At 39.9% G+C, this 21,468-nt stretch overlaps 1 protein-coding gene across 17 annotated transcripts in view; it reads left to right on the forward strand.

Annotated features, from left to right (window-relative positions):
- The first annotated feature begins 3,901 nt into the window (after positions 1-3,901).
- The window catches only part of TAF1 (TATA-box binding protein associated factor 1), an 80,688-nt gene continuing 63,121 nt past the window's right edge, over positions 3,902-21,468 (forward strand). For 10 of the 17 annotated variants that reach the window (XM_086390029.1, XM_086390027.1, XM_086390020.1 and 7 more), the window contains exons 1-18: positions 3,902-4,322; positions 5,342-5,456; positions 5,596-5,712; positions 10,063-10,182; positions 11,289-11,530; positions 11,924-12,142; positions 12,516-12,746; positions 13,098-13,305; positions 14,499-14,675; positions 15,035-15,162; positions 15,260-15,367; positions 15,486-15,659; positions 16,405-16,578; positions 16,811-16,915; positions 18,430-18,630; positions 18,800-18,941; positions 19,313-19,443; positions 20,117-20,197. In XM_086390029.1, the coding sequence (XP_086246155.1) occupies positions 4,203-4,322; positions 5,342-5,456; positions 5,596-5,712; positions 10,063-10,182; positions 11,289-11,530; positions 11,924-12,142; positions 12,516-12,746; positions 13,098-13,305; positions 14,499-14,675; positions 15,035-15,162; positions 15,260-15,367; positions 15,486-15,659; positions 16,405-16,578; positions 16,811-16,915; positions 18,430-18,630; positions 18,800-18,941; positions 19,313-19,443; positions 20,117-20,197 (2,793 nt within the window). In that variant the 5' untranslated portion in view covers positions 3,902-4,202. The remainder of the gene's footprint in view (positions 4,323-5,341; positions 5,457-5,595; positions 5,713-10,062; positions 10,183-11,288; positions 11,531-11,923; positions 12,143-12,515; positions 12,747-13,097; positions 13,306-14,498; positions 14,676-15,034; positions 15,163-15,259; positions 15,368-15,485; positions 15,660-16,404; positions 16,579-16,810; positions 16,916-18,429; positions 18,631-18,799; positions 18,942-19,312; positions 19,444-20,116; positions 20,198-21,468) is intronic. The other 7 variants (XM_086390028.1, XM_086390022.1, XM_086390026.1 and 4 more) reach the window with 1 other exon arrangement.

Below are 21,468 nucleotides of genomic sequence, written 5' to 3' on the forward strand. Positions count from 1 at the left end.
GGGATAAAGTCTTTCCTAACTTCGGGGTTAATGCTCTCACAAAAGAGGAAAAAATGTTTAAAAATGTGCTTTGCACTTTGGGTATACTTTCTACAATCTCCAGTGATCAAGGCACACACTTCACTGGACAAATCATATCATCATTAACAAAAACTTTTCAAACTTCTGAAAACTATCACTGTCACTATCAACCTCAATCATTAGGCAAGGACAACAGAAGGAAAACTAATTACATGGGATTAAATAAACTGCTAAATATGATTACAATTCATGACTTTTTGTCTGACATATTACTAGCTTCTGATCTTTGTTTCAGATATCAAGAAGCTTTTCTCCTCAAGCTACTTATGGTTTAAAACAATTTGGTAATCTACACCTGTGGGTAAAATTAAAACATTTTTCTTTTCTCTCTGCCTTGGCCCTCTAGAAATTGGAGACACTTGAGTTCTGAATAGATTTATCAGGTAAATAAAAAGATTGTCTCCTGACAAATATAGACATCTCAAAGTATAGTGGGGACCTCTAGAAGAAAAAACTCCACCTCGACAAAAACTGATGACAGGCCTGTGGCATCTGTAGTCAATGGACCAAATTTCTTTTAAAAACAAATTAGTTTTGGCTGTGTTTAAAAAAAATGGGAATAATTTTAGAAAAAAAAATATTTCACTGAATATTAAATTCTAGTTTTGTTAGTTAAGGTCTGTGTTTACTGAAAATTCACTTCTCATTTAGTCCCTTGCTGTTATGTTATACTGTTACAAGATAAAACTCAGATGCTTCATGATCTACAACCAGCAGATTAACATCAGACTAAGTCAGACCACATGGTATATACTGGACTACACCTAAAAAAAGTTCTTTAATTCTTACTTGTGAACTTACTATTACTGCAAACTATATTATTTTCTATATTGCCAGTTTTATAAGACTATTCTCTTACATTACCAAATGTGTGACTGAGCCTCTAATAAAATAATGATACATAGTTCCATATGAAATCAATGATTGTAATAATGTAACTCTAGATGGGAAGAAGTAACAAGAGGGAGTATTTTCCTGGACTGTAACAGACCATTAGTAACACAGATAAGGTCCAGGACTTTTGCTACTTTCATGGCTTAGTCCAGTAACAGAACATTGAGTGGCCAATCAAAATGTCTTCACTAGACTTGGGAATGTGCCTTCCTAGCAACGTGGGACAAAATGATCATAAAATGCCCCTAAACCAGTGGTCAAATTTAAGGCAATGAAGGGGCCCTGCCAACTGAAAACTGGCACTTGCCATCTGCCTCTACAAAGAGTAAATCAGGAGCCACTCCAGTTGCTGACTTTCAACACCCCCTCAAAGGAGTTCAGGGTAGAAATCATGAATGAGGCATTCTGTGCTCTGGGGAAAACTGGCAGAACAGGCCTCAGATTGTTATATATTTTCAAGAAAAGATTTTCATGAGCCCAAATTCTTGCATCTTCTCATACCTAGAGAAATACCAACATCACAAGCCAACATCTAGCCCTGGTTCTCCTGGCTAGCCCCTCTTCTAGGCCCCTTAGCAGCTTTTCTACTTCTATTCATCTTGGGGCTATGTATCTCTAACTTCCTGTTAAGTTTGTTTCTTCTAAAAAATGGTAAATAAATCTCCAGATGGTACTACAAGGATATAAGCTGGCTGACATATGGATTATGTTGGAACAAGTGGTCTTGTCATTCCATGGACTCTCATCTTCCTCCATATGTGCACCCTGACAGAGAGTGGGCATCAGGACCCAGACCCCATGATGCCCCTGTCCAGCAGGAAGAAGCCAGAGCAGTCTCCACCCCTTTTCCCAATGACCTGTGTCCCCATGTCCCGCGGAGATAGGCAGGTAGTTAGACATGAGCAGGGTGTTAAGGGGCCAAAGATCTGGCCCATTAATAAGAAGGGGGGAATGCTGAATCCTGCCCTAGGCCATAGGTATGAGGCCTTGCACCAAGGCCTCAGAAGCAGAGCCCAGAACCAGTCACCTCTGAAGCTGACTGAGCCCCTTTGTAACCTTGCCAAAAGCCCCCTGATCATCAGTAACAAGCTTCCTGACTCCCAATTAAGCAAAGATGCCCACTCCAGTAAATACCCTATAGCATCCCAGCCAATCACCTAACATCAACCTTCCAGCCAGAATTTTGTCTTAAGGCTATATAAATTGGTTATTAACCCATGAACACCGTCAACTCTCCTTGGTCTCTGTCAGGAGGTCGGCCTGCTTCACTCATAGTGCCCACTTTTATCTCTCTTTGTTCTTAATAAACTCACTCCCTTCATAAATGCTTTGTCTGGAAATTCTCTAACAACTGTGTTCCAACTGCCTGAACACTCTCCTAATATAATTGATTCAGGAAAGGATCATCGACAGATGCTACAACCTTTGGGTGTAAGGACAATGGGGAACAGAACGTTCATACGATTTCAAAGTATCACCCCCATAGATTATTTACTAATTACAAAAGGCAAAATGTCCCATTGCAATGGAGAGATCTGTTGGGCACCACTTTCTTGAAGTGCTCAAGTTTAGCATTATCAACATTGGGACAACCTGACATTGTGCCTTCTGATAGCCAGTAAGATATTTAACCAGAATCACTTGGAAGAAAAGACTACATGAATTCATAGTATAGCATATTTTCAAGACAATTTCCCTGGATTCTTTCAAATAGGTAGTGTCATGCAATACAAAGAAAAATACTGGTGGATTCTGAATTCAGAGGCTAAAGATTAATGCAATGCATGAACCTTGAGTTGATCTCGGATTGAAATGTAAAATGCTCCAGTTAAGACAACTGAGGAAATTTAAATGTGGATTTTATGTTAAATGATATTGACTTAACGTTAAGTTTTAAAGATGTGCTAATAGTATTATGGTTAATGACAGAGGATGAGATGGCTGGATGGCATTACCAACTCTAAGGACATGAGTTTGAGTGAACTCCGGGAGTTGGTGATGGACAGGGAGGCCTGGCGTGCTGTGATGGGGTCGCAAAGAGTCGGACACGACTGAGCAACTAAACTGAACTGAACTATGTAGAAAAGTGTTAGTCACTCAGTCAAGTCCGACTCTGCAAGCCCATGGATTGGGATCCACCAGGCTTCTCCATCTATGAGATTTTCCAGGCAAGAATACTGGAGTGGGTTACTGTTCCTTTCTCCAGGGGAACCTTCCCGACCCAGGGATCAAAACCTGGTCTTCCGCATTGTAGGCAGACTCTTTACCGTCTGAGCCACTAGGGAAGACTATTTTTAGGGGTGAAGAATCACAGTATCTGTAACCCACATTCAAATGGTTCAGGAGAAAAAAAAAACTAGCAAAATATTAAAATCGTGAATCTAGGTGAAGGTTCGGCTGTTCATTTTTCTCATCTCTTACCATCTTTTTTTCCAAAAAAGGAGGGAAGGAAATCTATTTTTATAAGGGAATGTCAATTCAAAACAACTAACTTGCACTAGTGCCTTCGGCACAGTGCGATACACAGCCAGTTTCTCTTTGGGACGGTGCAATAAAGGCGCCAACAGAGCAGACGGGAAGAACGTGAACGTGCGTGCTCAGTCGTGCCCGACTCTGCAAATTCTATGGGCTGTATCCCGCCAGCCTCTTCTGTTCATTCCAGGCAAGTATACTGGAGCGGGTTACCGTTTCCTCCTCCAGGGAATCTTCCCAACCCGGGGATCGAACCCACGTTTCCTGTGTCTCTGCATTGCAGTCAGAACATTCTTTACCACTAGAGCCATCCCAGAAGCCCACAGAACCGAAGAAACGGTTCTAACGCTCATTTCCGTGGCAACGAGGAAGTGGGTCACGTGATCCACGAATCGCCTTCTGATTGGAGGAAGATCCGTCGCTCTTCCCCAAGGTACTGAGACAGCGCCTGCGCAGATTAGCAGAGGGGGGAGGGGCCAAACAGTCTCTTCGACCAACGGTTTTTCACAGATCCAGCCTCCTGATCGCGTATTGTCCAATCAAAAGCCCTTAGTAACGTAGTGTTACCAATTCTCCTTTTCTCATAGGACGGGCGGTCTTTCCGGTTCCTTATTCGGCTTCCGGTGGGAGCTTATCGTAGCCAGGAACTCAGTGAATTACTTCTGGGCGAATGGTTTTTATTTCCGGGCTATGGGACAAGACAGTGCCGTTTAGCCTCCTGTAGCCGCTGAGGCAGCGCTGCCGCCGCCGCCATCATGTCAGACACGGATAGCGATGAAGATTCCGCTGGAGGCGGCCCATTTTCTTTAGCTGGTTTCCTTTTCGGCAACATCAATGGAGCCGGGCAGTTGGAGGGAGAAAGCGTCTTGGACGATGTGAGGGGGTGGGCGTGGGCATAGAGCTAGAGGGTATATCGGCTGAGGAAAAGGTGGCGTGAGCAGAGTTTAGGATGCTTGGAGAGTTGAGAGTGCTTAGGAAACTAGAAGAGAGGAAGATGTGGCCCTCCCTTAGTGAGAGGGCGCACTTAACGTACGCGAAGAGAGAAGCGGTTGCCTTGCTAGTAGGTTGTGTAGTAACAATCTACTAGCAAGAGAGTGAGGGGGCTCAGTTCTGGGCGAGGGTGGGGACAAGAGGTGAACGGTAAGCCAAGTGGCGCTGAGATGGGTGGCTTTGGCGGAAAAATAGCCTAAGCTACTGAGATTACTTTCAAATCGTTGCTATGAGAACCTTGGAGATTCTTGAAACTGTCTGCATTTTTGACATCACTGACTGGAGATGGCTCTAATTAGCTAGAGCGAGAGGGCAGACCGGCACCAAATCCTGTGGTTCGGGCCCCAGTTCTTAAAACAGCCAGTGTTAAGACCATCCATTGCAGGCCTCTTCTGGTCCCAGTGCACACTTGCTTACATAGTTTTTCCACCATTCACTGACATTCATGAAATTGTTTCCTGTGCCCAGTCGACTCTTAAACCTATCTTCATTTAAAGTTCATTTTCTCAAGGAGAAAATACTGACCAGTATTCCTCCTTCGCTGCAACACACAGTAAAGATAACAATAAAGTTCTTGATTTGTTTTCTCTAGTCGGAATTACCTGTTTTCTTAGACTTTATTCACTGATATGCTATTTAATTTAGTCTTGGTGGTGGTTCCTTGAATAATTTTTCCTTACGTTACTTTAAAGGATGGTGATGAAATTGAATATGATGTGTTATATCTGATCAATGTGGACGTCGAAGATGTACTTCACAGTTCTCAAATGTGATGCTTCTTTTAGCATGCTGTGGAGTCATTTATATGGGTTTAAACTTTGTTGTGGATCTGGAAGTAAACCTTGTGGTGTGGGAAACTTAGGTTTAGTTATTGTTTTTGACTCTGGTGCTGTCCCTTTTTCAGGAGTGTAAGAAGCACTTGGCAGGCTTGGGGGCTTTGGGGCTGGGCAGCCTGATAACTGAACTCACAGCAAATGAAGAATTGACTGGTACTGATGCTGCCCTGGTAAATGATGAAGGTGAAGTCTGGGTCATGGGGAGTATGGTGGGGGAGGAAGCTAGCCACTTACTGTACATGTACTTTTCAGTGGGAATTATCTAAGGGAGTGAGAGTTCCTGGCACTTTATTTAGATCTACCCCCCCACTTTTATTTATAGGATGGGTCAGGAGTACAGAAGATGCTGTTGACTATTCAGACATCAACGAGGTAGCAGAAGATGAAAGCCGAAGATACCAGCAGACAATGGGGAGCTTGCAGCCTCTTTGCCATGCAGGTGATTCGTCAGTGCCATCAATAAGAGCATTCTAGTACTTTTTTTTCTTTTTTTTCAAAAAAGATTTATTTATTTATTATTTTTTGTCTGTGCTGCATCTTCGTTGCTGCATACTTTCTTTGGTTGTGGTCAACAGTGGCTACTCTTAGTTATGGTGCACCAGCTTCTCATTGTGGTGGCTTCTCCTGTTGCAGAACACAGGCTCTAGTCACAGGCTTCAGTAGTTGTGGTGCATGGGCTCAATAATTGTGGCTCACGGGCTCTAGAGCAAGGGCTCAGTAGTTGTGGCACACAGGCTTAGTTGCTCTGAGGCATATGGAATCTTTCCAGACCAGGGATTCAACTTGAGTCCCCTGGGTTGGCAGATGGATTCTTAACCACTGGACTACCAGGGAAGCCCCTAGTATATTTTCTTGCTGTGTAGTTCAGTTTGTTTTTATCCAAGCTTTCTGTCATTGTACCTGCTTTTTATGTCTTTGCTTCTCTCCCTTTGTCAGCTCAGTTCCAAGTAGCTGCTATCCTTTTTTGTGTTCTGGGGCAGCATTTTTATACTTAGGCTTTTATTCCTTATACTGGTTAGTCCCAAATTCTTGGTGAATGCCAAATAAGAATGATAATGCTTTCCTCCTTATCATCTGGTATTTGAGTTCCTGTGGGGTTCACAGTACTAATTTAGATGCTATTTGAACTCAGTCTTTGCCCTCAAGGAATTCAAGAAAAATTAAGTATCCAGTTCATATATAAATGAGCACATGTATTTATTGGTTCAGCTTCTGTTGATCACTCACTACCTGTATGTTAACACAGTGCACTTAATGCATGCTCACAACATTGGTTTTCCTTCCTGGTATAAGGTGCTACATTATAGAATCAGAATGTTAGAGCTCGAAGGGGTTTTAGTGATTATTTATTCTTAACCTCATCATAGATAGACTTGAACTTCAGAGAACTTTAATAAAATGTGAAACTTTATTAAAAGTTCTATAATTAGCTAGTGGCAGGCCTTGACTAATTAAACATTTCAGTTTATTAAACATTGAGCACCCATTATATACTATAAACTGAAATAGTATTGTACAAAGATAATAAAATCCATTTTCTGATTTTTGAGGAGCTCCATTCTGGTCATAGTTCATTCTTTCCACTGCCCTATACCATCTTGGGACTTTTGTATGAAGTTGTTCATTGTTTATTCATTATCCATTTCTTTGAATTAGATTTCAGCTTGTGGAGAAATGTAAGTAAAACCTTGGTAAATAGCTGAACTTAAGTTTCTTCAGAGTCAGTTAATGGATTTGAGTGCTTCTTTTTTTAATATATTTATTTTTATTTACTTATTTGACTGCCAGATCTTAGTTGCAGCACTTGAGATCTTCAGTCTTTGTTGAAGCATGCAAGATTTTTAGTTGATATTTAGTTGCAGCACGTAGGATCTAGTTCCCTAACCAGGGATCAAACCTGGGCCCCCTAAATTGGGAGCACAGAGTCTTTGCCACTGGACCACCAGGGAAGTCCCTGGGTGCTTCTTATATAAAGAGATAAACTACACTGTATACACAAGAAGTAACTTAGAAAAACAGAAAATACAAGCTTTACTTTCAGGGATATTATTATCATTTGGAAAAGGCAAAATAAACGAATGCTAAACAAATCTCACAATTTGTATGGAGACATTAAAGACCCTGAATAGCTAAAGGAATCTTGAAAAAGAAAAAGGGAGCTGGAGAAATCAGACTCCCTGACTTCAGACTATATACTACAGAGCTACAGTCATCAATATAGTATGGTACCAGCACAAAAATAAAAATATAGATCAATGGATCAGGACAGAAAATCCAGAAATAAGTCCATGCACCATAGAATCCACCTTTCAATGCAGGGAAGTGGGTTCAAGCCCTGGTCAGGGAACTAAGATCCCACATGCCACAGAGCAACTAAGCCTATGCACCACAACTAAGACCTGATACAGCTAAAAATAAATAAATAAAATAAATACCAAAAAAAAAAAGAAAATCTGCTGGCCAATTACCTTCATACTACTTATTTCTATCTCCAAACCTTTACGAAGCCATGTTACCAAACCAAAATGTCATGCTGCTCCTGCTGCTCCTCTCTGTCAAACCTTATCTTTCAAAATTCACCTCCATGAAGCCTCTAGAATGCCTTATACCTACTTCTAATTATTCCAAAGAAACACCCTTGTAAATCAAGCTGTGTGAAGGGGCCAATGCCAGGGAAGGAGGAAGCTAAGGGCATAGATGAAGGCACCCTCAGAAGACAAGATAACTTGGAAATGAGCTTCCAGAGCACCAACACTATCAAATATAGCGTCCTCCTTTTCCAGGAAGTCAATTCATACAATCCAATTAAGAACCCCGTATCTAGCTTCTTCCTTACTATCCCTAGCCATGACAACAAATCCAAATCTGAAAATTATAACATTCCCTGAAAATCAGAGCTGAAGTCAGGCAGGTTGATTCCTCCAGTTCCATTCTTCTTTCTCAAGATTGCTTTGGCTATTCGAGTTTTTTTGTATTTCCATTCAAATTGTGAAATTATTTGATCTAGTTCTGTGAAAAATACCAATGGTAGCTTGATAGGGATTGCATTGAATCTATAGATTGCTTTGGGTAGTATACTCATTTTCACTATATTGAATCTTCTGATCTAGGAAGGCAGGTTTCTTAACCACCGTACCACCAGGGAAGTCGCCCATGAAGCAGTTAGACAGCACCTTTATGTACACATTACTTGGAGTTTCATGCTGTAATAATCCCTCAATTTTCTTGTCTGCTTATGTGTGTTAATATTTACCTCATTAATAAGACTTTGGTGGGAATTTAAGTTCATTATCACATGGTATGAAATCACCTACATAGAACAGTGTCATGGTAGGAGCTCCTTAAATGTTGCTTGTCTTCCCTTCCTAAATGAAAATGAAAATGGATACTTGTTGCTTTGGGATTTTGATTAGGAAAAGGGTAGAGGGGGACTTCCCTGGTGGTTCAGCAATGAAGAATCCACCTGCCAATTCAGGGAACATGGGTTTGATCCCCAGTCAGGGAACTAAGATCCCACATGCCTTGGGGCAAGTAAGCCCACATGCCACAGCTATTGAAGCCGTCTTTCTCTGGGGCCTGCATGCCTAGAGCCTGCTTCAGGATGAGAAAAGCTACCACAGTGATAAGCCCGTGTGCTGCAACTAGAGAAGGCCCACACAAAGCATCACACTCAGTGCAGCCGAAAATAATAAAGGAAAAGGTTAAAGAGGCCAACTAACTGAGAGACTGTTTTTGTGAGCTAGATGTAAAGTTACCAAAAGTTACCAAGGTCTAGAGTAGGGTGACAGTTGTGGAAAATGATAGGCAGGGTCAGACTTTAGAGTTCCTGATAAAACATCAGTAGGACTTGGTAAGTGAGAAAGTGTGTTGGAAAGACACTGTTGTTAAACTAGGCTTAAATTCTGACTTTGTCACTTAAAATTATATGACCCTAAGGAAGTCACTTAACTTCTGTAGCTCAGAATAATTTCTGCTTTGTAGCGTTACTGGGAGGATTATAGATAACTAAAAATACCTGGCACATAATACCTGGAGCTCAATGAATAGAAGTTGCCTAATGACTGCTATTAATGATTTATTGGAAAAGATGTGTTGGGTGTAAGAGATTGATGAAGGAGACAGGAGGCTAAAATCATAAGCTGGGAAAATGAGGATGGAGGTGGTATTGATAGTAACAAAAGGGAATTTAAAAGAGTTGAAGGATATTTCAGTGTGATAGTGAAGTATAATTGTTGAATAGCTGAATGGAAAACCTCTTTAGGCAGCAGAACATGCAGTACAATTGTAGAGGGGCTAAGTCAGGGCAAGACATAGAGGTTTGGATTTAGTCTAGATAAAGACGATTCTTGAGAAAGGGAATGAAGAATTCAGTGGTTGAAGGTTAGTGGAAGGAATAACAGGCTACAGAAGTCAGACAGAAAAAGTGTCAAAGACTTGGAAGGTGAGAAGAAAGTCCAGTTTTAAACTGACAGAGAAAGAAGATTGTTAAATTTAATTATGAGGTTGAGCAGGTTGAAAAGAAACAGTGTTTGACCAGAAGAAAGAGCAGAGGTTTTATTAATAAACAGTTCTTGGGGGCTCCCTAAATTCCTGTATGAGATATACATAGTGTTACAGCATTTGGCGATACATTGTCATCTCTTTCTGAAGGCAGAAGCTGTACCTCTTGTGTGTTCTCAAGGAATCTGCATAGTTCTTCATATGATGCTTTAAAATATTGAGTGACAAAGGAGCTCAAGGTTGTTGTGTGTCATTCTGGATATTGAACTCACTTTCTTGGTTTTATTAGATTATGATGAGGATGACTATGATGCTGATTGTGAAGACATTGATTGCAAGTTGATGCCTCCTCCACCTCCACCTCCAGGACCAGTGAAAAAGGATAAGGACCAGGATGCAATTGCTGGTGGTAAGTAGAGACTTACTTACTTTTATCTAAGGAGCAAGTTCTATTTCTGGTCCAGATTTTTGGCATGCTCATAGGGGGCTATTCAGATTAAGCCGCTAGGAAATGATACAACTTCTATAAGCAATTCATACAATTTTAAAATTTCAGTGTTAAAGGTAAAATTTAAAACATTTGACAACAGTATTTTAACATGGGCTCAAGAAAAAGTAGTTTAGGTTGATGTGGTTCTCAAATCTGACTGCCCATCATAGGCACCTCAAGTCTTCAAAAAATTGCAGGTTTCTGGCTCTCACTCCTGGAGAATCTATCTGATCCAGAAGATCTGGGGTAGAGCCCAGGGATTTCACAGAATTTCCTCAAGTAATTTCTGATGCAACTGATCTGTACTGGTATTTGGAAACTACCTGTCTAGATGATTCTCTTTAAAAAAATGATTAAATGAGAAGGTACCTAGAATGGGTATAAATCATTTACAGCCAGCTGTCAGATTCAGAGATTTCAAAGTCAGGGACTTATCTCACCTATTCCTATGTCTGCAACTGTGGTAAGTCATCCTGTTCTAGGCTAGAAGGTTGGGGAAGAGCAGTGTCTTTGATCTCTAGTGTTTTGAGGCTTATGTCAACCTACATGTCTCCTAGTAGAGTTTTAAGCCCTTTCCTTTTTAGTCTGCAGGCTAAATAGCATTTGGTAACTTTGTGTCTTAGATCTTGTTTTATGCTAAATAATTTCATGGTTACCCTGTGGGCTTAAATGTTTCCAGTTTATGGGTTCCTGAATCGGGCATGAAAAGGCCTGATTGGTTTAAAAGTGTTATGTAATTTTTCTATTGGTCACATTTCTTTAACCTAATATAGAAAGTAGTAAATGTAGTAATAGTGTTTGTTTTCTCTCATCACAACCCCAGGGTACCAGGTACAAGGTGAGTTGTGGATGGTGGGAGATAATGCGTTGGAATGAGTTTTCCGGGTTGCATACCTAGTAATCTGGGTGCTTAGAACTGTATCCCCTGCCATTGAGCCATGCTTAAGCCTAGAGTGGGTGTTGGCTGAATTTGAGGAAATATGCTCACAGTTACATGCCAAAGGGGTTTCTCTTCCTTGTTGCAGTGTCTGAAGATGGAGAAGGCATCATCTTGCCCTCCATCATTGCCCCTTCCTCTTTGGCCTCAGAGAAAGTGGACTTCAGTAGTTCCTCTGACTCAGAATCTGAGATGGGACCTCAGGAAGCAGCACAGACAGAATCTGAGGATGGAAAGCTGACCCTACCATTGGCTGGGATTATGCAGCACGATGCCACCAAGCTGTTGCCGAGTGTCACGGAACTTTTCCCAGAATTTCGTCCTGGGAAGGTACTTTTGGTGGAGAATGCCTGCATTCCAAACCACTGCCCTCTTGTAAATACTGAGTTTTGTTGAGATATTGAATATAGAATGAGCAGAAAGTAAAGGTTTCCTTATTCAGTGATATTGTATTGGGTCTTTTTTTAAGTTTTATGCCTTGATCATATTAATACATGTGATTTATATAGTTCTCATTAGGAATTGTCCTTTCCCTCTTAAAAGAACTAGTCCAAATTATTAAGGAATACTTTACTTTCTTGGTTGGTGTTGTAAATCTGAGTTCGGCATTTCTTGATCCCTCCCTCACAGTTGAGTAGACTTCTCAAAGGAGTTCTAGCTCAGAGCTACTGTCGTCTTATCTGACATTGGGTCTCTTACATAGAAACATGTTTTGTGTTCTAGGTGTTACGCTTCCTACGTCTTTTTGGACCAGGAAAGAATGTCCCATCTGTTTGGCGCAGTGCTCGGAGAAAGAGGAAGAAGAAACACCGTGAACTGATACAGGAAGAGCAGATCCAGGAGACGGAGTGCTCAGTAGAATCAGAAGTCAACCAGAAATCTTTGTGGAACTATGACTATGCCCCACCACCACCTCCAGAGCAGTGTCTCTCTGATGATGAAGTAGGCAAAATAGAGATCTGGAATTAAGACCCAGGAGGGCAACAAATGAGTTCTTCCTAGCTTAGGTCTAAATTGAAAGTAACACCTTAGTGTCCTGTGCCTATTATCATTAAGTAGTCATGATTTCAGTCCCAGTAGCTATCCCTTCCCTGTTGTAATAGAGAAGTATTTTGGGCAGGCAGATGGTGATATACTGGTGAATAGGAAAGTTGAATGATAGGCAGAGTGTGACATGATACACCTCCATTGTTTGCATTTTAACCTCAGTCCTTATGGATTCTCTAAGTTCCCCCTCCTGCCCATTAACTCCCTATAGCCTTAGGGCATCTGGGATCAGGATGTCTACCTCCCCTTCTACTTTGTTCTGTTACAGATCACAATGATGGCACCTGTGGAATCCAAGTTTTCCCAGTCAACTGGAGATACAGATAAAGTGACAGACACCAAACCAAGAGTGGCTGAGTGGCGTTATGGGCCTGCTCGACTGTGGTATGATATGCTGGGTGTCCCTGAAGATGGCAGTGGGTTTGACTATGGCTTCAAACTAAGAAAGATGGAACAGGAACCTGTGATGAAATGTAGAATGGCGGATGTAAGCAACACGGTATGTAAGAAAGGAATCACTGTGCCCAGAGCCCTATCAGTATTACTTTACTTTTCAATTGGGGAGACACTGAGTAGGGTTTCTTTGGTGGGAGATTGAGGTGTCTAAACCTTTTGTTTGGTGTGGTATATCGCCCTGGCAACTTGGCCCTATTGCAAGGATTCTTGTTTGTGAAATGAGTGTTGTGCCAGACTAGGAGTGGGAGGAGGCAGGTATTCCTTCATTATCAGGTGTGTGTCTCTCAAGTCAGGACCACATTTGATGTATCTGATTTATCTGCTGTGGGATTTGAAATGGGAACTCTGACCAGTGACCATTCAGGGATTTGTTGTTCTTCCCCTACTTCTGTAGGAATACAGGATACCTGAGGAAAGCAGTGGCACCGATCTTCTGGCTGATGAAAACTTCCTGATGGTGACACAGCTGCATTGGGAAGATGATATCATCTGGGATGGGGAGGATGTTAAACACAAAGGGACAAAACCACAGCGTGCTAGCCTGGCAGGCTGGCTTCCTTCCAGCATGACTAGGAATGCCATGGCTTACAATGTTCAACAAGGTTTGCATATGTGCCCACTGTGTCCAGCACCCTGCCCTTCACCTCAGTCATCTTAAGTAAGCTTAGCTGTGATCTTTGCTGCCGAGGGACAGTGAAATGTTTTAGATCTGAGCCCTGATTCTAGTCCGTAGTTTTTTTACACTGTTAATGAGCTAGGATGGACTCTGATTTCTCATTAAAAAAATGTGAAAAGTACTTTAAAGTTAAAAATATTTCTGAGATATAATAATGCTTTTATCTTTATAGTCTACTTTTGTTTCCAAAGGCCCCTTTATCATTCTAGAATTTGCTTTTTCCCTCCTTAAATACACATGCACACACAAAAAAAGGTATGCTATGCTTAATGTAGAAAACTTTGAAAATACAATGCAGTATCAAAAATAACTGGTAATTCTAGAGACTATCAGCTCTACCTTTTTGGTGTACTATGCTTTCAGTGTTCTATCCTGTATGTGTATGTAGCTGAGCTTATTCCTAGAGGTACAGTTCTATGTGTTGTGCTTTTTACTTAATGTTATTTTATGTCATTTAAAATTCTTCATAAAAATGTTTAATGACATGGGAAACTCATTTTAAATGGAAAAAAAAAGCCTAGATATGCACACTATATAAACAGAAAATTTCCTGAAAGGGAAAATACCATGAGATTCACAGTGGTTCTTTCTAGTTTGTAAGATCACAGATAGCTGTGCAGTTTTCTTTATATCTTTTCTGTCTTTTCCAAATTTTCTTGTCTTAATCTGGATTTCTTTTGTAATTCAGTGGAAAACCAAAAATGTCTTATTTTTTAAATATAACAAATAATTTTTTTCTTTTTTCCTTCCATTCTATCTAGAAACACTATTGGTTACATAGTAGTCATATATGGATATCTTCATAATTTTTAGTTACTATTGTATTTTAAATATACTTTGTTACATTTATTGTTAGCATATCTTATCGTATTATTACCATAATTTGTTTAATCAGTCCTATGTTAAATATTTGGTTGTTTAAATTTTGACTATTATAAAAAATACTGCAGTGAACATTTGTTGTCTGCAACATTTTTTAACAGTGAGAAATACATTGTTTCCAATAGGTTCTTTTTCAGTAGCTACATGAGTAACTACTAGCGTTTACTCCTTTTCCCTTTGCTAGAATTGAAGGGAGCATGAAATGTTTTGTTTATTCTTTCCTCCTGTTTTGACTAGGTTTTGCAGCAACGCTGGATGATGACAAGCCTTGGTACTCCATTTTTCCCATTGACAATGAGGAGCTGGTATATGGACGTTGGGAGGACAATATCATTTGGGATGCTCAGGCCATGCCCCGGTTCTTGGAGCCTCCTATTTTGACACTTGATCCCAATGATGAGAACCTCATTTTGGGTATGGTACTGGCTGGGTCAGTGTTCCTTCCCCATAACTGATAGCTTGCTGTCCTAATGTCAGCGGGCAAGAGGAAATCAGAAGGGTTGGGAAGGTCAAGACTGGAAGCTTCTAGATAGCAGTTTGAGACAGCAAAGTTGTGGCTCTCAGTTTCTAATATTGTGTATTGTTTTAGGGAAAACTCATAATGTAGAAATGTTGGAAAGTAGTACCTTGGAGATGTCAGGAGTATAGTTTGATTGGTTGGACTAGAAGTGGTCTTGGGGGAGATGAAAATCTGGTTAGGAATTGCAAAGGTGTCAGTAGGAAAGTTGAATCTTCAGGGATAACAACTCCAGGGTGACTTGTTTCCTCCTTAGAAATTCCAGATGAGAAGGAAGAGGCTACTTCTAACTCTCCCTCCAAGGAGAGTAAGAAGGAATCATCTCTGAAGAAGAGTCGAATTCTGTTAGGGAAAACAGGAGTCATCAAGGAGGAACCACAGCAGGTCTGTGAAGGGAAAAGGGATTTGGTGTTTAGAAGAACAAAGAAAGGTAATGAAGAAGGGTAGTCTGACTAAGGTTTATTTGATAACCTGTCATTAGAACATGTCTCAACCAGAAGTGAAAGATCCATGGAATCTCTCCAATGATGAATATTACTACCCTAAGCAACAGGGTCTTCGAGGCACCTTTGGAGGAAATATTATTCAGGTAAAAGTAGTGTTTTTTTTTCTGTGGTGAATGTGAACCACTCCTTTGTTTTGGTGTAGACATGAGTAAATCTTTCTTTGACTGGAGTTCAATTTGAACCCTTATATTTCTATCTTAGCATTCAATTCCTGCTGTGGAATTACGGCAGCCCTTCTTTCCTACCCACATGGGGCCCATCAAACTCCGGCAGTTCCATCGCCCACCTCTGAAGAAGTACTCTTTTGGGGCACTATCTCAGCCAGGTCCCCACTCAGTCCAGCCCTTGCTAAAGCACATCAAAAAGAAGGCAAAGGTATGATTGAATCTTGGTTAGGAAAAAAAAAAGAGCTATAAAAGGCATTGGAATACAAATGGGGGAGATGGACTGGATATTAGATGCTTTTAGGAAATCGTCTATTTTCTTAGAAGTGATAAAATATTATTGTGGTTATTTAGGAGAATGTCCTTATTCTTGGGAGATGCATGGCATGTGAAAATAAAGTAAAATGTCATGATAACTTCAACTTTAAAAAATGGTTCATGGACTACCCTGATGGTCCAGTAGTTAAGAATCCACCTGCCAATGCAGGGGACATGGGTTGAATCCCTGGTCTGGAAAGATACCATATCCCACAGAGTTGCTAAGCCTGTGCACAACTACTGAAGCCTGCATGTTCTAGGGCCAGTGTTCTGCAACAAGAGAAGTCACCCACAATGAGAAGCCCACACACCACAGTGAAGGAGTAGTCCCCACTCACTGTAGCTAGAGAAAGCCTGTGTACAGCAACCAAGACCCAGCTTAGCCAAAAAGAAAAAAAGGAAAAAGGTTTCAGCAAAATCTATTGATAGTTATAGCTAAAACAAATATGGTAAAATATAAAGTAATATATAAGTGGTGGGATAATAAGTGTTCATAGTTTTGACTTTATGCATAAACATTTTTGCAATAAAATAGGAAAAAAAAGCAAGTAAAGTTTTTGATGTCTCAGTGAACAATATCACTGTATGTAATTATTGTCCTGTCAGTAGCTGTACTGTATTCTCCTTGTTCTCGGCAGATGAGAGAACAAGAGAGGCAAGCTTCAGGTGGTGGAGAGATGTTTTTCATGCGCACACCTCAGGACCTCACAGGCAAAGATGGAGATCTTATTCTTGCAGAATATAGTGAGGAAAACGGACCATTAATGATGCAAGTTGGCATGGCAACCAAGATAAAAAACTACTATAAGCGGGTGAGTCTTCTCAGAAAAATCTTTGTTGTTAATAAATAATTGTAGTTAAATATTCAGCAGCCATATGTGAACATACATATATTTTTTTAATACTAGAAATTTATTGGGAGAAAGGAATGGTATCTGTTTTGCAGTTAGTAGTATTAGTAGAATGCTATGCTCATGGAATGTTTTATTTAGGCTTATTGATTATGTTCTGGGATAGTAACTGGGTCTGTTGCATTCCTTATAGAAACCCGGAAAAGATCCTGGAGCCCCAGATTGTAAATATGGAGAAACTGTTTACTGCCATACATCTCCTTTTCTAGGCTCACTCCATCCTGGACAATTGCTGCAGGTGAGGAATTATTTCCTGCTATAACTTTTTCCTAAGGAAATTGACAGATGAGCTAGTCAGCCCAGAAAGAACCAATTCTGTTTGATTGAGACACTGTTTAACTAAAGTATGGGAAAGAACAATAAAAGCTAAAAATTATTATAATCCAAAAATCTGTTTTTGCATCTTTTTATTAAAACTGGCTCCTTATTAGGTTATTCTATAAGTTAAATTTTAAATAGTCTTTTGGAAATACATGGTGGTAAGAAGTCCAAAAACATCTGGGTAGCATAGGGAAGTCAACTGGATTAATAATTTACTATAGTTAATTTATGAATGTTTAATTTGTATGTGTAAGATTGGTGTGTTTTGAGTATTGAACTACACCCCAGCTATAGTGAAATGGTTTTTCCCCTCTCTGTTCTGATGGGTATAGAAATGCCTTCTGGTAACCTAGCTTTTACATACTTTGTTAAGGGAAGGTATAGAGGTCCACGAATGATGTGAGGAAATCTTTAGCACTCTACTACCTTGTTTCCCCCTCACCCCCTCCCCAGTTTATTTCCCTTGGCAATCTTAACCAATTTAACTGTTCTTATACCTAGTTTATCCCATTGTTTCTATTGCTTATTCTCTTAAAGCATCTACAAAGCACATTTTTTTTAATCCTTTGCATCTATAGTCCATTTCCACCAGATTTTGAGTATCACCTTCATACTGTTGCTAGAGTTCCTGTCCCTATAACTTTCTGTGGAAGTTTTCTACCAGTTCCTACCCTTTTGTGGCTACTTTTGTAGTCTCTCAGATATCCTTTTTCATCTTCCCCTGTGACTCTTTTTCCACATTTAGAATTTTCTTTCCACACCTACGTATTGGATCCTCCCTCTTTCTGTCTACTTTTCGTATTTTTTTGAGAAGTCTTTCTTTAGAATCTTAACGACAGGTTCTTAATGACAGTTTGATCCTCATCCGGCTGCCACTTAAACAAGCTCAAATGTTTCTGTCCTGCATCTTTAGTTTGTCTTTTTTAAGCATAGTTTCTAATTCATTAGTTGTTTTTTAAATTAATTTACTTAACAAATGTTTTGATTTCACATATTATGTCAGGGGCTCTGCTGGGATCTAAGATAAGCAGTATGGTACTTTTTAGATTATAAAGTGATTTTCAGATGTAATCTTCATAGTAATCCTGTGAGTATAGGAGTTTTAAGTATCTCCATTTTGTAGATGAGGAAAATTGAGCTCATAGATATTAAGTAACTTATCTGACATCATACAGTGAGCTAGCACAGCCAGTGTCATCTATAGTGTCAAATCCTATAGTTTCCCCACTACTGACTCTTAAAGGTGACCAATGGGTAAAAAATTATCTGTCTAATCCCATTTGATATTCCATATTTTAATTTATGTTACTCAATAGACCTTAGATGGCATAATGGGGATGGAGAGCCACCAAGCTTGATTTTCCATTCTCATGAGTTTACTAAATTTCCAGGGCTTCTCTTATATTACTTTTGTGTTTTTATTTTTGTTAGGCATTTGAGAACAACCTTTTTCGTGCTCCAATTTATCTTCATAAGATGCCAGAAACTGACTTCCTTATTATTCGCACAAGACAAGGTTACTATATTCGGGAATTAGTGGATATTTTTGTGGTTGGCCAGCAGTGCCCTTTGTTTGAAGTTCCTGGGCCCAACTCCAAAAGGGCCAATACTCATATTCGAGACTTTCTCCAGGTAAGAATGAGAGGATACGGAGGGGGTCTGGATGTACATAAAAGGATATTTGGATTTGGGGTCATATCAGGGAAGATAAAACATATTATGGGCTTAGCAGGGGAAGGGACCCTGGTGAGGAATTTTATCCTTATTTTGCCAAATAAAAAAAATTTGGTATGTTGAGCAGGTTTTTATTTATCGCCTGTTCTGGAAGAGTAAAGATCGCCCACGACGGATCCGAATGGAAGATATAAAAAAAGCCTTTCCTTCTCACTCAGAAAGCAGCATTCGGAAGAGGCTAAAGCTCTGCGCTGACTTCAAACGCACAGGTCCTCAGTTGACTGATTATGTTTCTCTGCCTCTTTCCAAGAAAGGATTAAGGCTTCCAGTTAAAGGATAAGCATACAACTAATAAAATAGAAAAAAAATTGAAGTCATCAAAAGGAGGTAGCAAATCTTCTGATTATGGAGGCTCTGATTGGTAATTTAATTTTGCCAGTCAGGAAATTCAGTTTGATTGTTGATGTCTTAGATGTAGGAAACCTAGCAGCAGGACTTTTCTTGGCCAGACATTCAAACTGGCTAAGCCTGATACCTTCTGGGACATTGCCTGGTTCAGTCTTGGTTTGGTATCCCTGTTAATGGCAATGAAAGGGCCTTTGGAGTTCCGAATGGTCTCATTTTCTCTTATCTGTTCTAGGCATGGATTCAAACTGGTGGGTTCTGAAGTCTGATTTTCGTTTACCAACTGAAGAGGAGATCAGGGCTATGGTGTCTCCAGAGCAATGCTGTGCTTATTACAGCATGATAGCTGCAGAGCAGCGACTGAAGGTGAACACTTTCCTTTTAGGCACCACCTATGCCTGTGGGTGTTTTTCAGAGAGATGAGGGTGAAGAACTTTCCTCACTAGCTTAGGAATGATGCATACTAGATTATTACTAATTATTTCAAAAGTCAAACTGTATAAGGTACTTCATGAATACCAGTTCTGGGGTAAACTACATTGTAGATAAATACCAGTGGGAAGGCTTAGTGAGGGACTTGGGGAATATTGTTTTGCTTTGAAAATGGTTGCTCATTCATTTGGGTGATGGCTTTAATCTCTATTCTTTGTAAGACAGGTGTATAAGCAAGGAAAGTGCTTCTTAGTTGTTTTCCATAGCCTTCCAGGTGGGCAGAGATGCTGATGGTGCTGGACATGTGGTTTGGAGAAGGATAATGTCCTTATTAGGCCAAAATAGGAAAGATCTAGCTGGGGTGGGACAGCACAGTTGTGTCCCACTGAGTTAATGAGCATCTCTATTCAGCTTCCTCATGGGCCCGAACTATCCACATATGTTAGCTTAAGGGTGTAGGGTGGTGATAGGTATACCTAAGACTTTACAGACTCCATTCTCTATGCAAAACTGTGCATTGGTGTTCTGTGCTTGGTATTTGGTGAAACTTGTGCTTTGCATTTTCCAATTTATCGATTGACTTACACACGGATTTGTCCTCTTCCAGGATGCTGGCTATGGTGAGAAGTCCTTTTTTGCTCCAGAAGAGGAAAATGAGGAAGATTTCCAGATGAAGATTGATGATGAGGTGAGATTTTAATCTTTATTAGTACATCCCATTTATCCTTAAAAAAAAACAGGCTTATTGAGATGATTGACATACAGTAAATGGCACATGTTTAAAGGGTACTATTTGGTGCGTTTTGATGCATGTTTATACCTGTGAAATTGTCATGACAAGATAATGAGTGTATCTGTCACCTCCACAAGTTTGTGCCTCTTTAAAATCCCTTTCTCCCCTCTCCTCCTTTCTCTCTAACTCTCCCTGTCCCCTGACACCCATTGATCTGCTTTCTGTCACAGATTAGTTTGTATTTTTTAGTGTTTTAGATAAATGGAATCATACAGTTATATTATGTATTCTTTTTTTAATTGTGGTAAAATACACGTAACATAAAATTTATCATCAAACCTTTATGTGTATAGTCAATGGTGTTAAAGTACATTCACACTATTCAGCCAATTTCCAGAACTCTTTTCATCTTGCAAAACTGAAACTTGATTACTCATTAAATAGTAATTCCCCCTTTTTCCCTCCCCCAACCCCCTGCAACCACCATTCTACTTTGTGTCCCTATGAATTTTACTACTCTAGGTACTTCGCCTAAGTGGAATCATACAGTATTTGTTTTTATGTCACTGATTTATTTCATTTGGCATAATATTCTTAATACTCATTCATGTTGTAGCATATATCAGAATTTCTTTCCTCTTTTACGCTGAGTAATATTCTCTGGTATATATGTACACACACACAAACCATGGAATATTGTTTTGGTTATCCATTTGTCCGTTGATGGACATTTGTATTATTTCCACATCTTGGCTGTTGTAAATAGTGCTGCTGTGAACAAGGGCATGCAAATATCTCTTCAAGACCCTGCTTTCAATTCTTTTGCATATCTACCCAGAAATGGAATTACTGGATCATATGGTGGTTCTATTTTCAGTGTTTCGAGGAGCCTCCATAATGTTTTCCAAAGCATCTGCACTGTTTTACATCTTGTCAATGATGTATAAGGGTTCCAGTTTTCTCACACTTTAAGCAGCATTTGTTATTTATTGTTTTTTTTGAAAAGTACTCATCTCAATGGGTGTGAGGTAGTATCTTGGTGGTGTTTCAATTTGCATTTCCCTGATAGAATCTTTTCATGTGCTTGTTGGCAGTTTGTATGTCTTATTTTGAGAAATGTGTATTCAAGTCCTTTGCTCATTTTTGAATTGGGTTGTTTGGTTTTTGTGATTGAGTTAGTTGTAGGAGTTACATATTCTAGATGTTAACATCTTTTCAGGTGTATG

Source organism: Bos grunniens, chromosome X, assembly GCF_055505025.1.
Source record: "Bos grunniens cultivar Pamir isolate PY7600 chromosome X, Bosgru_T2T1.0, whole genome shotgun sequence".
NCBI lineage: Eukaryota > Metazoa > Chordata > Mammalia > Artiodactyla > Bovidae > Bos > Bos grunniens.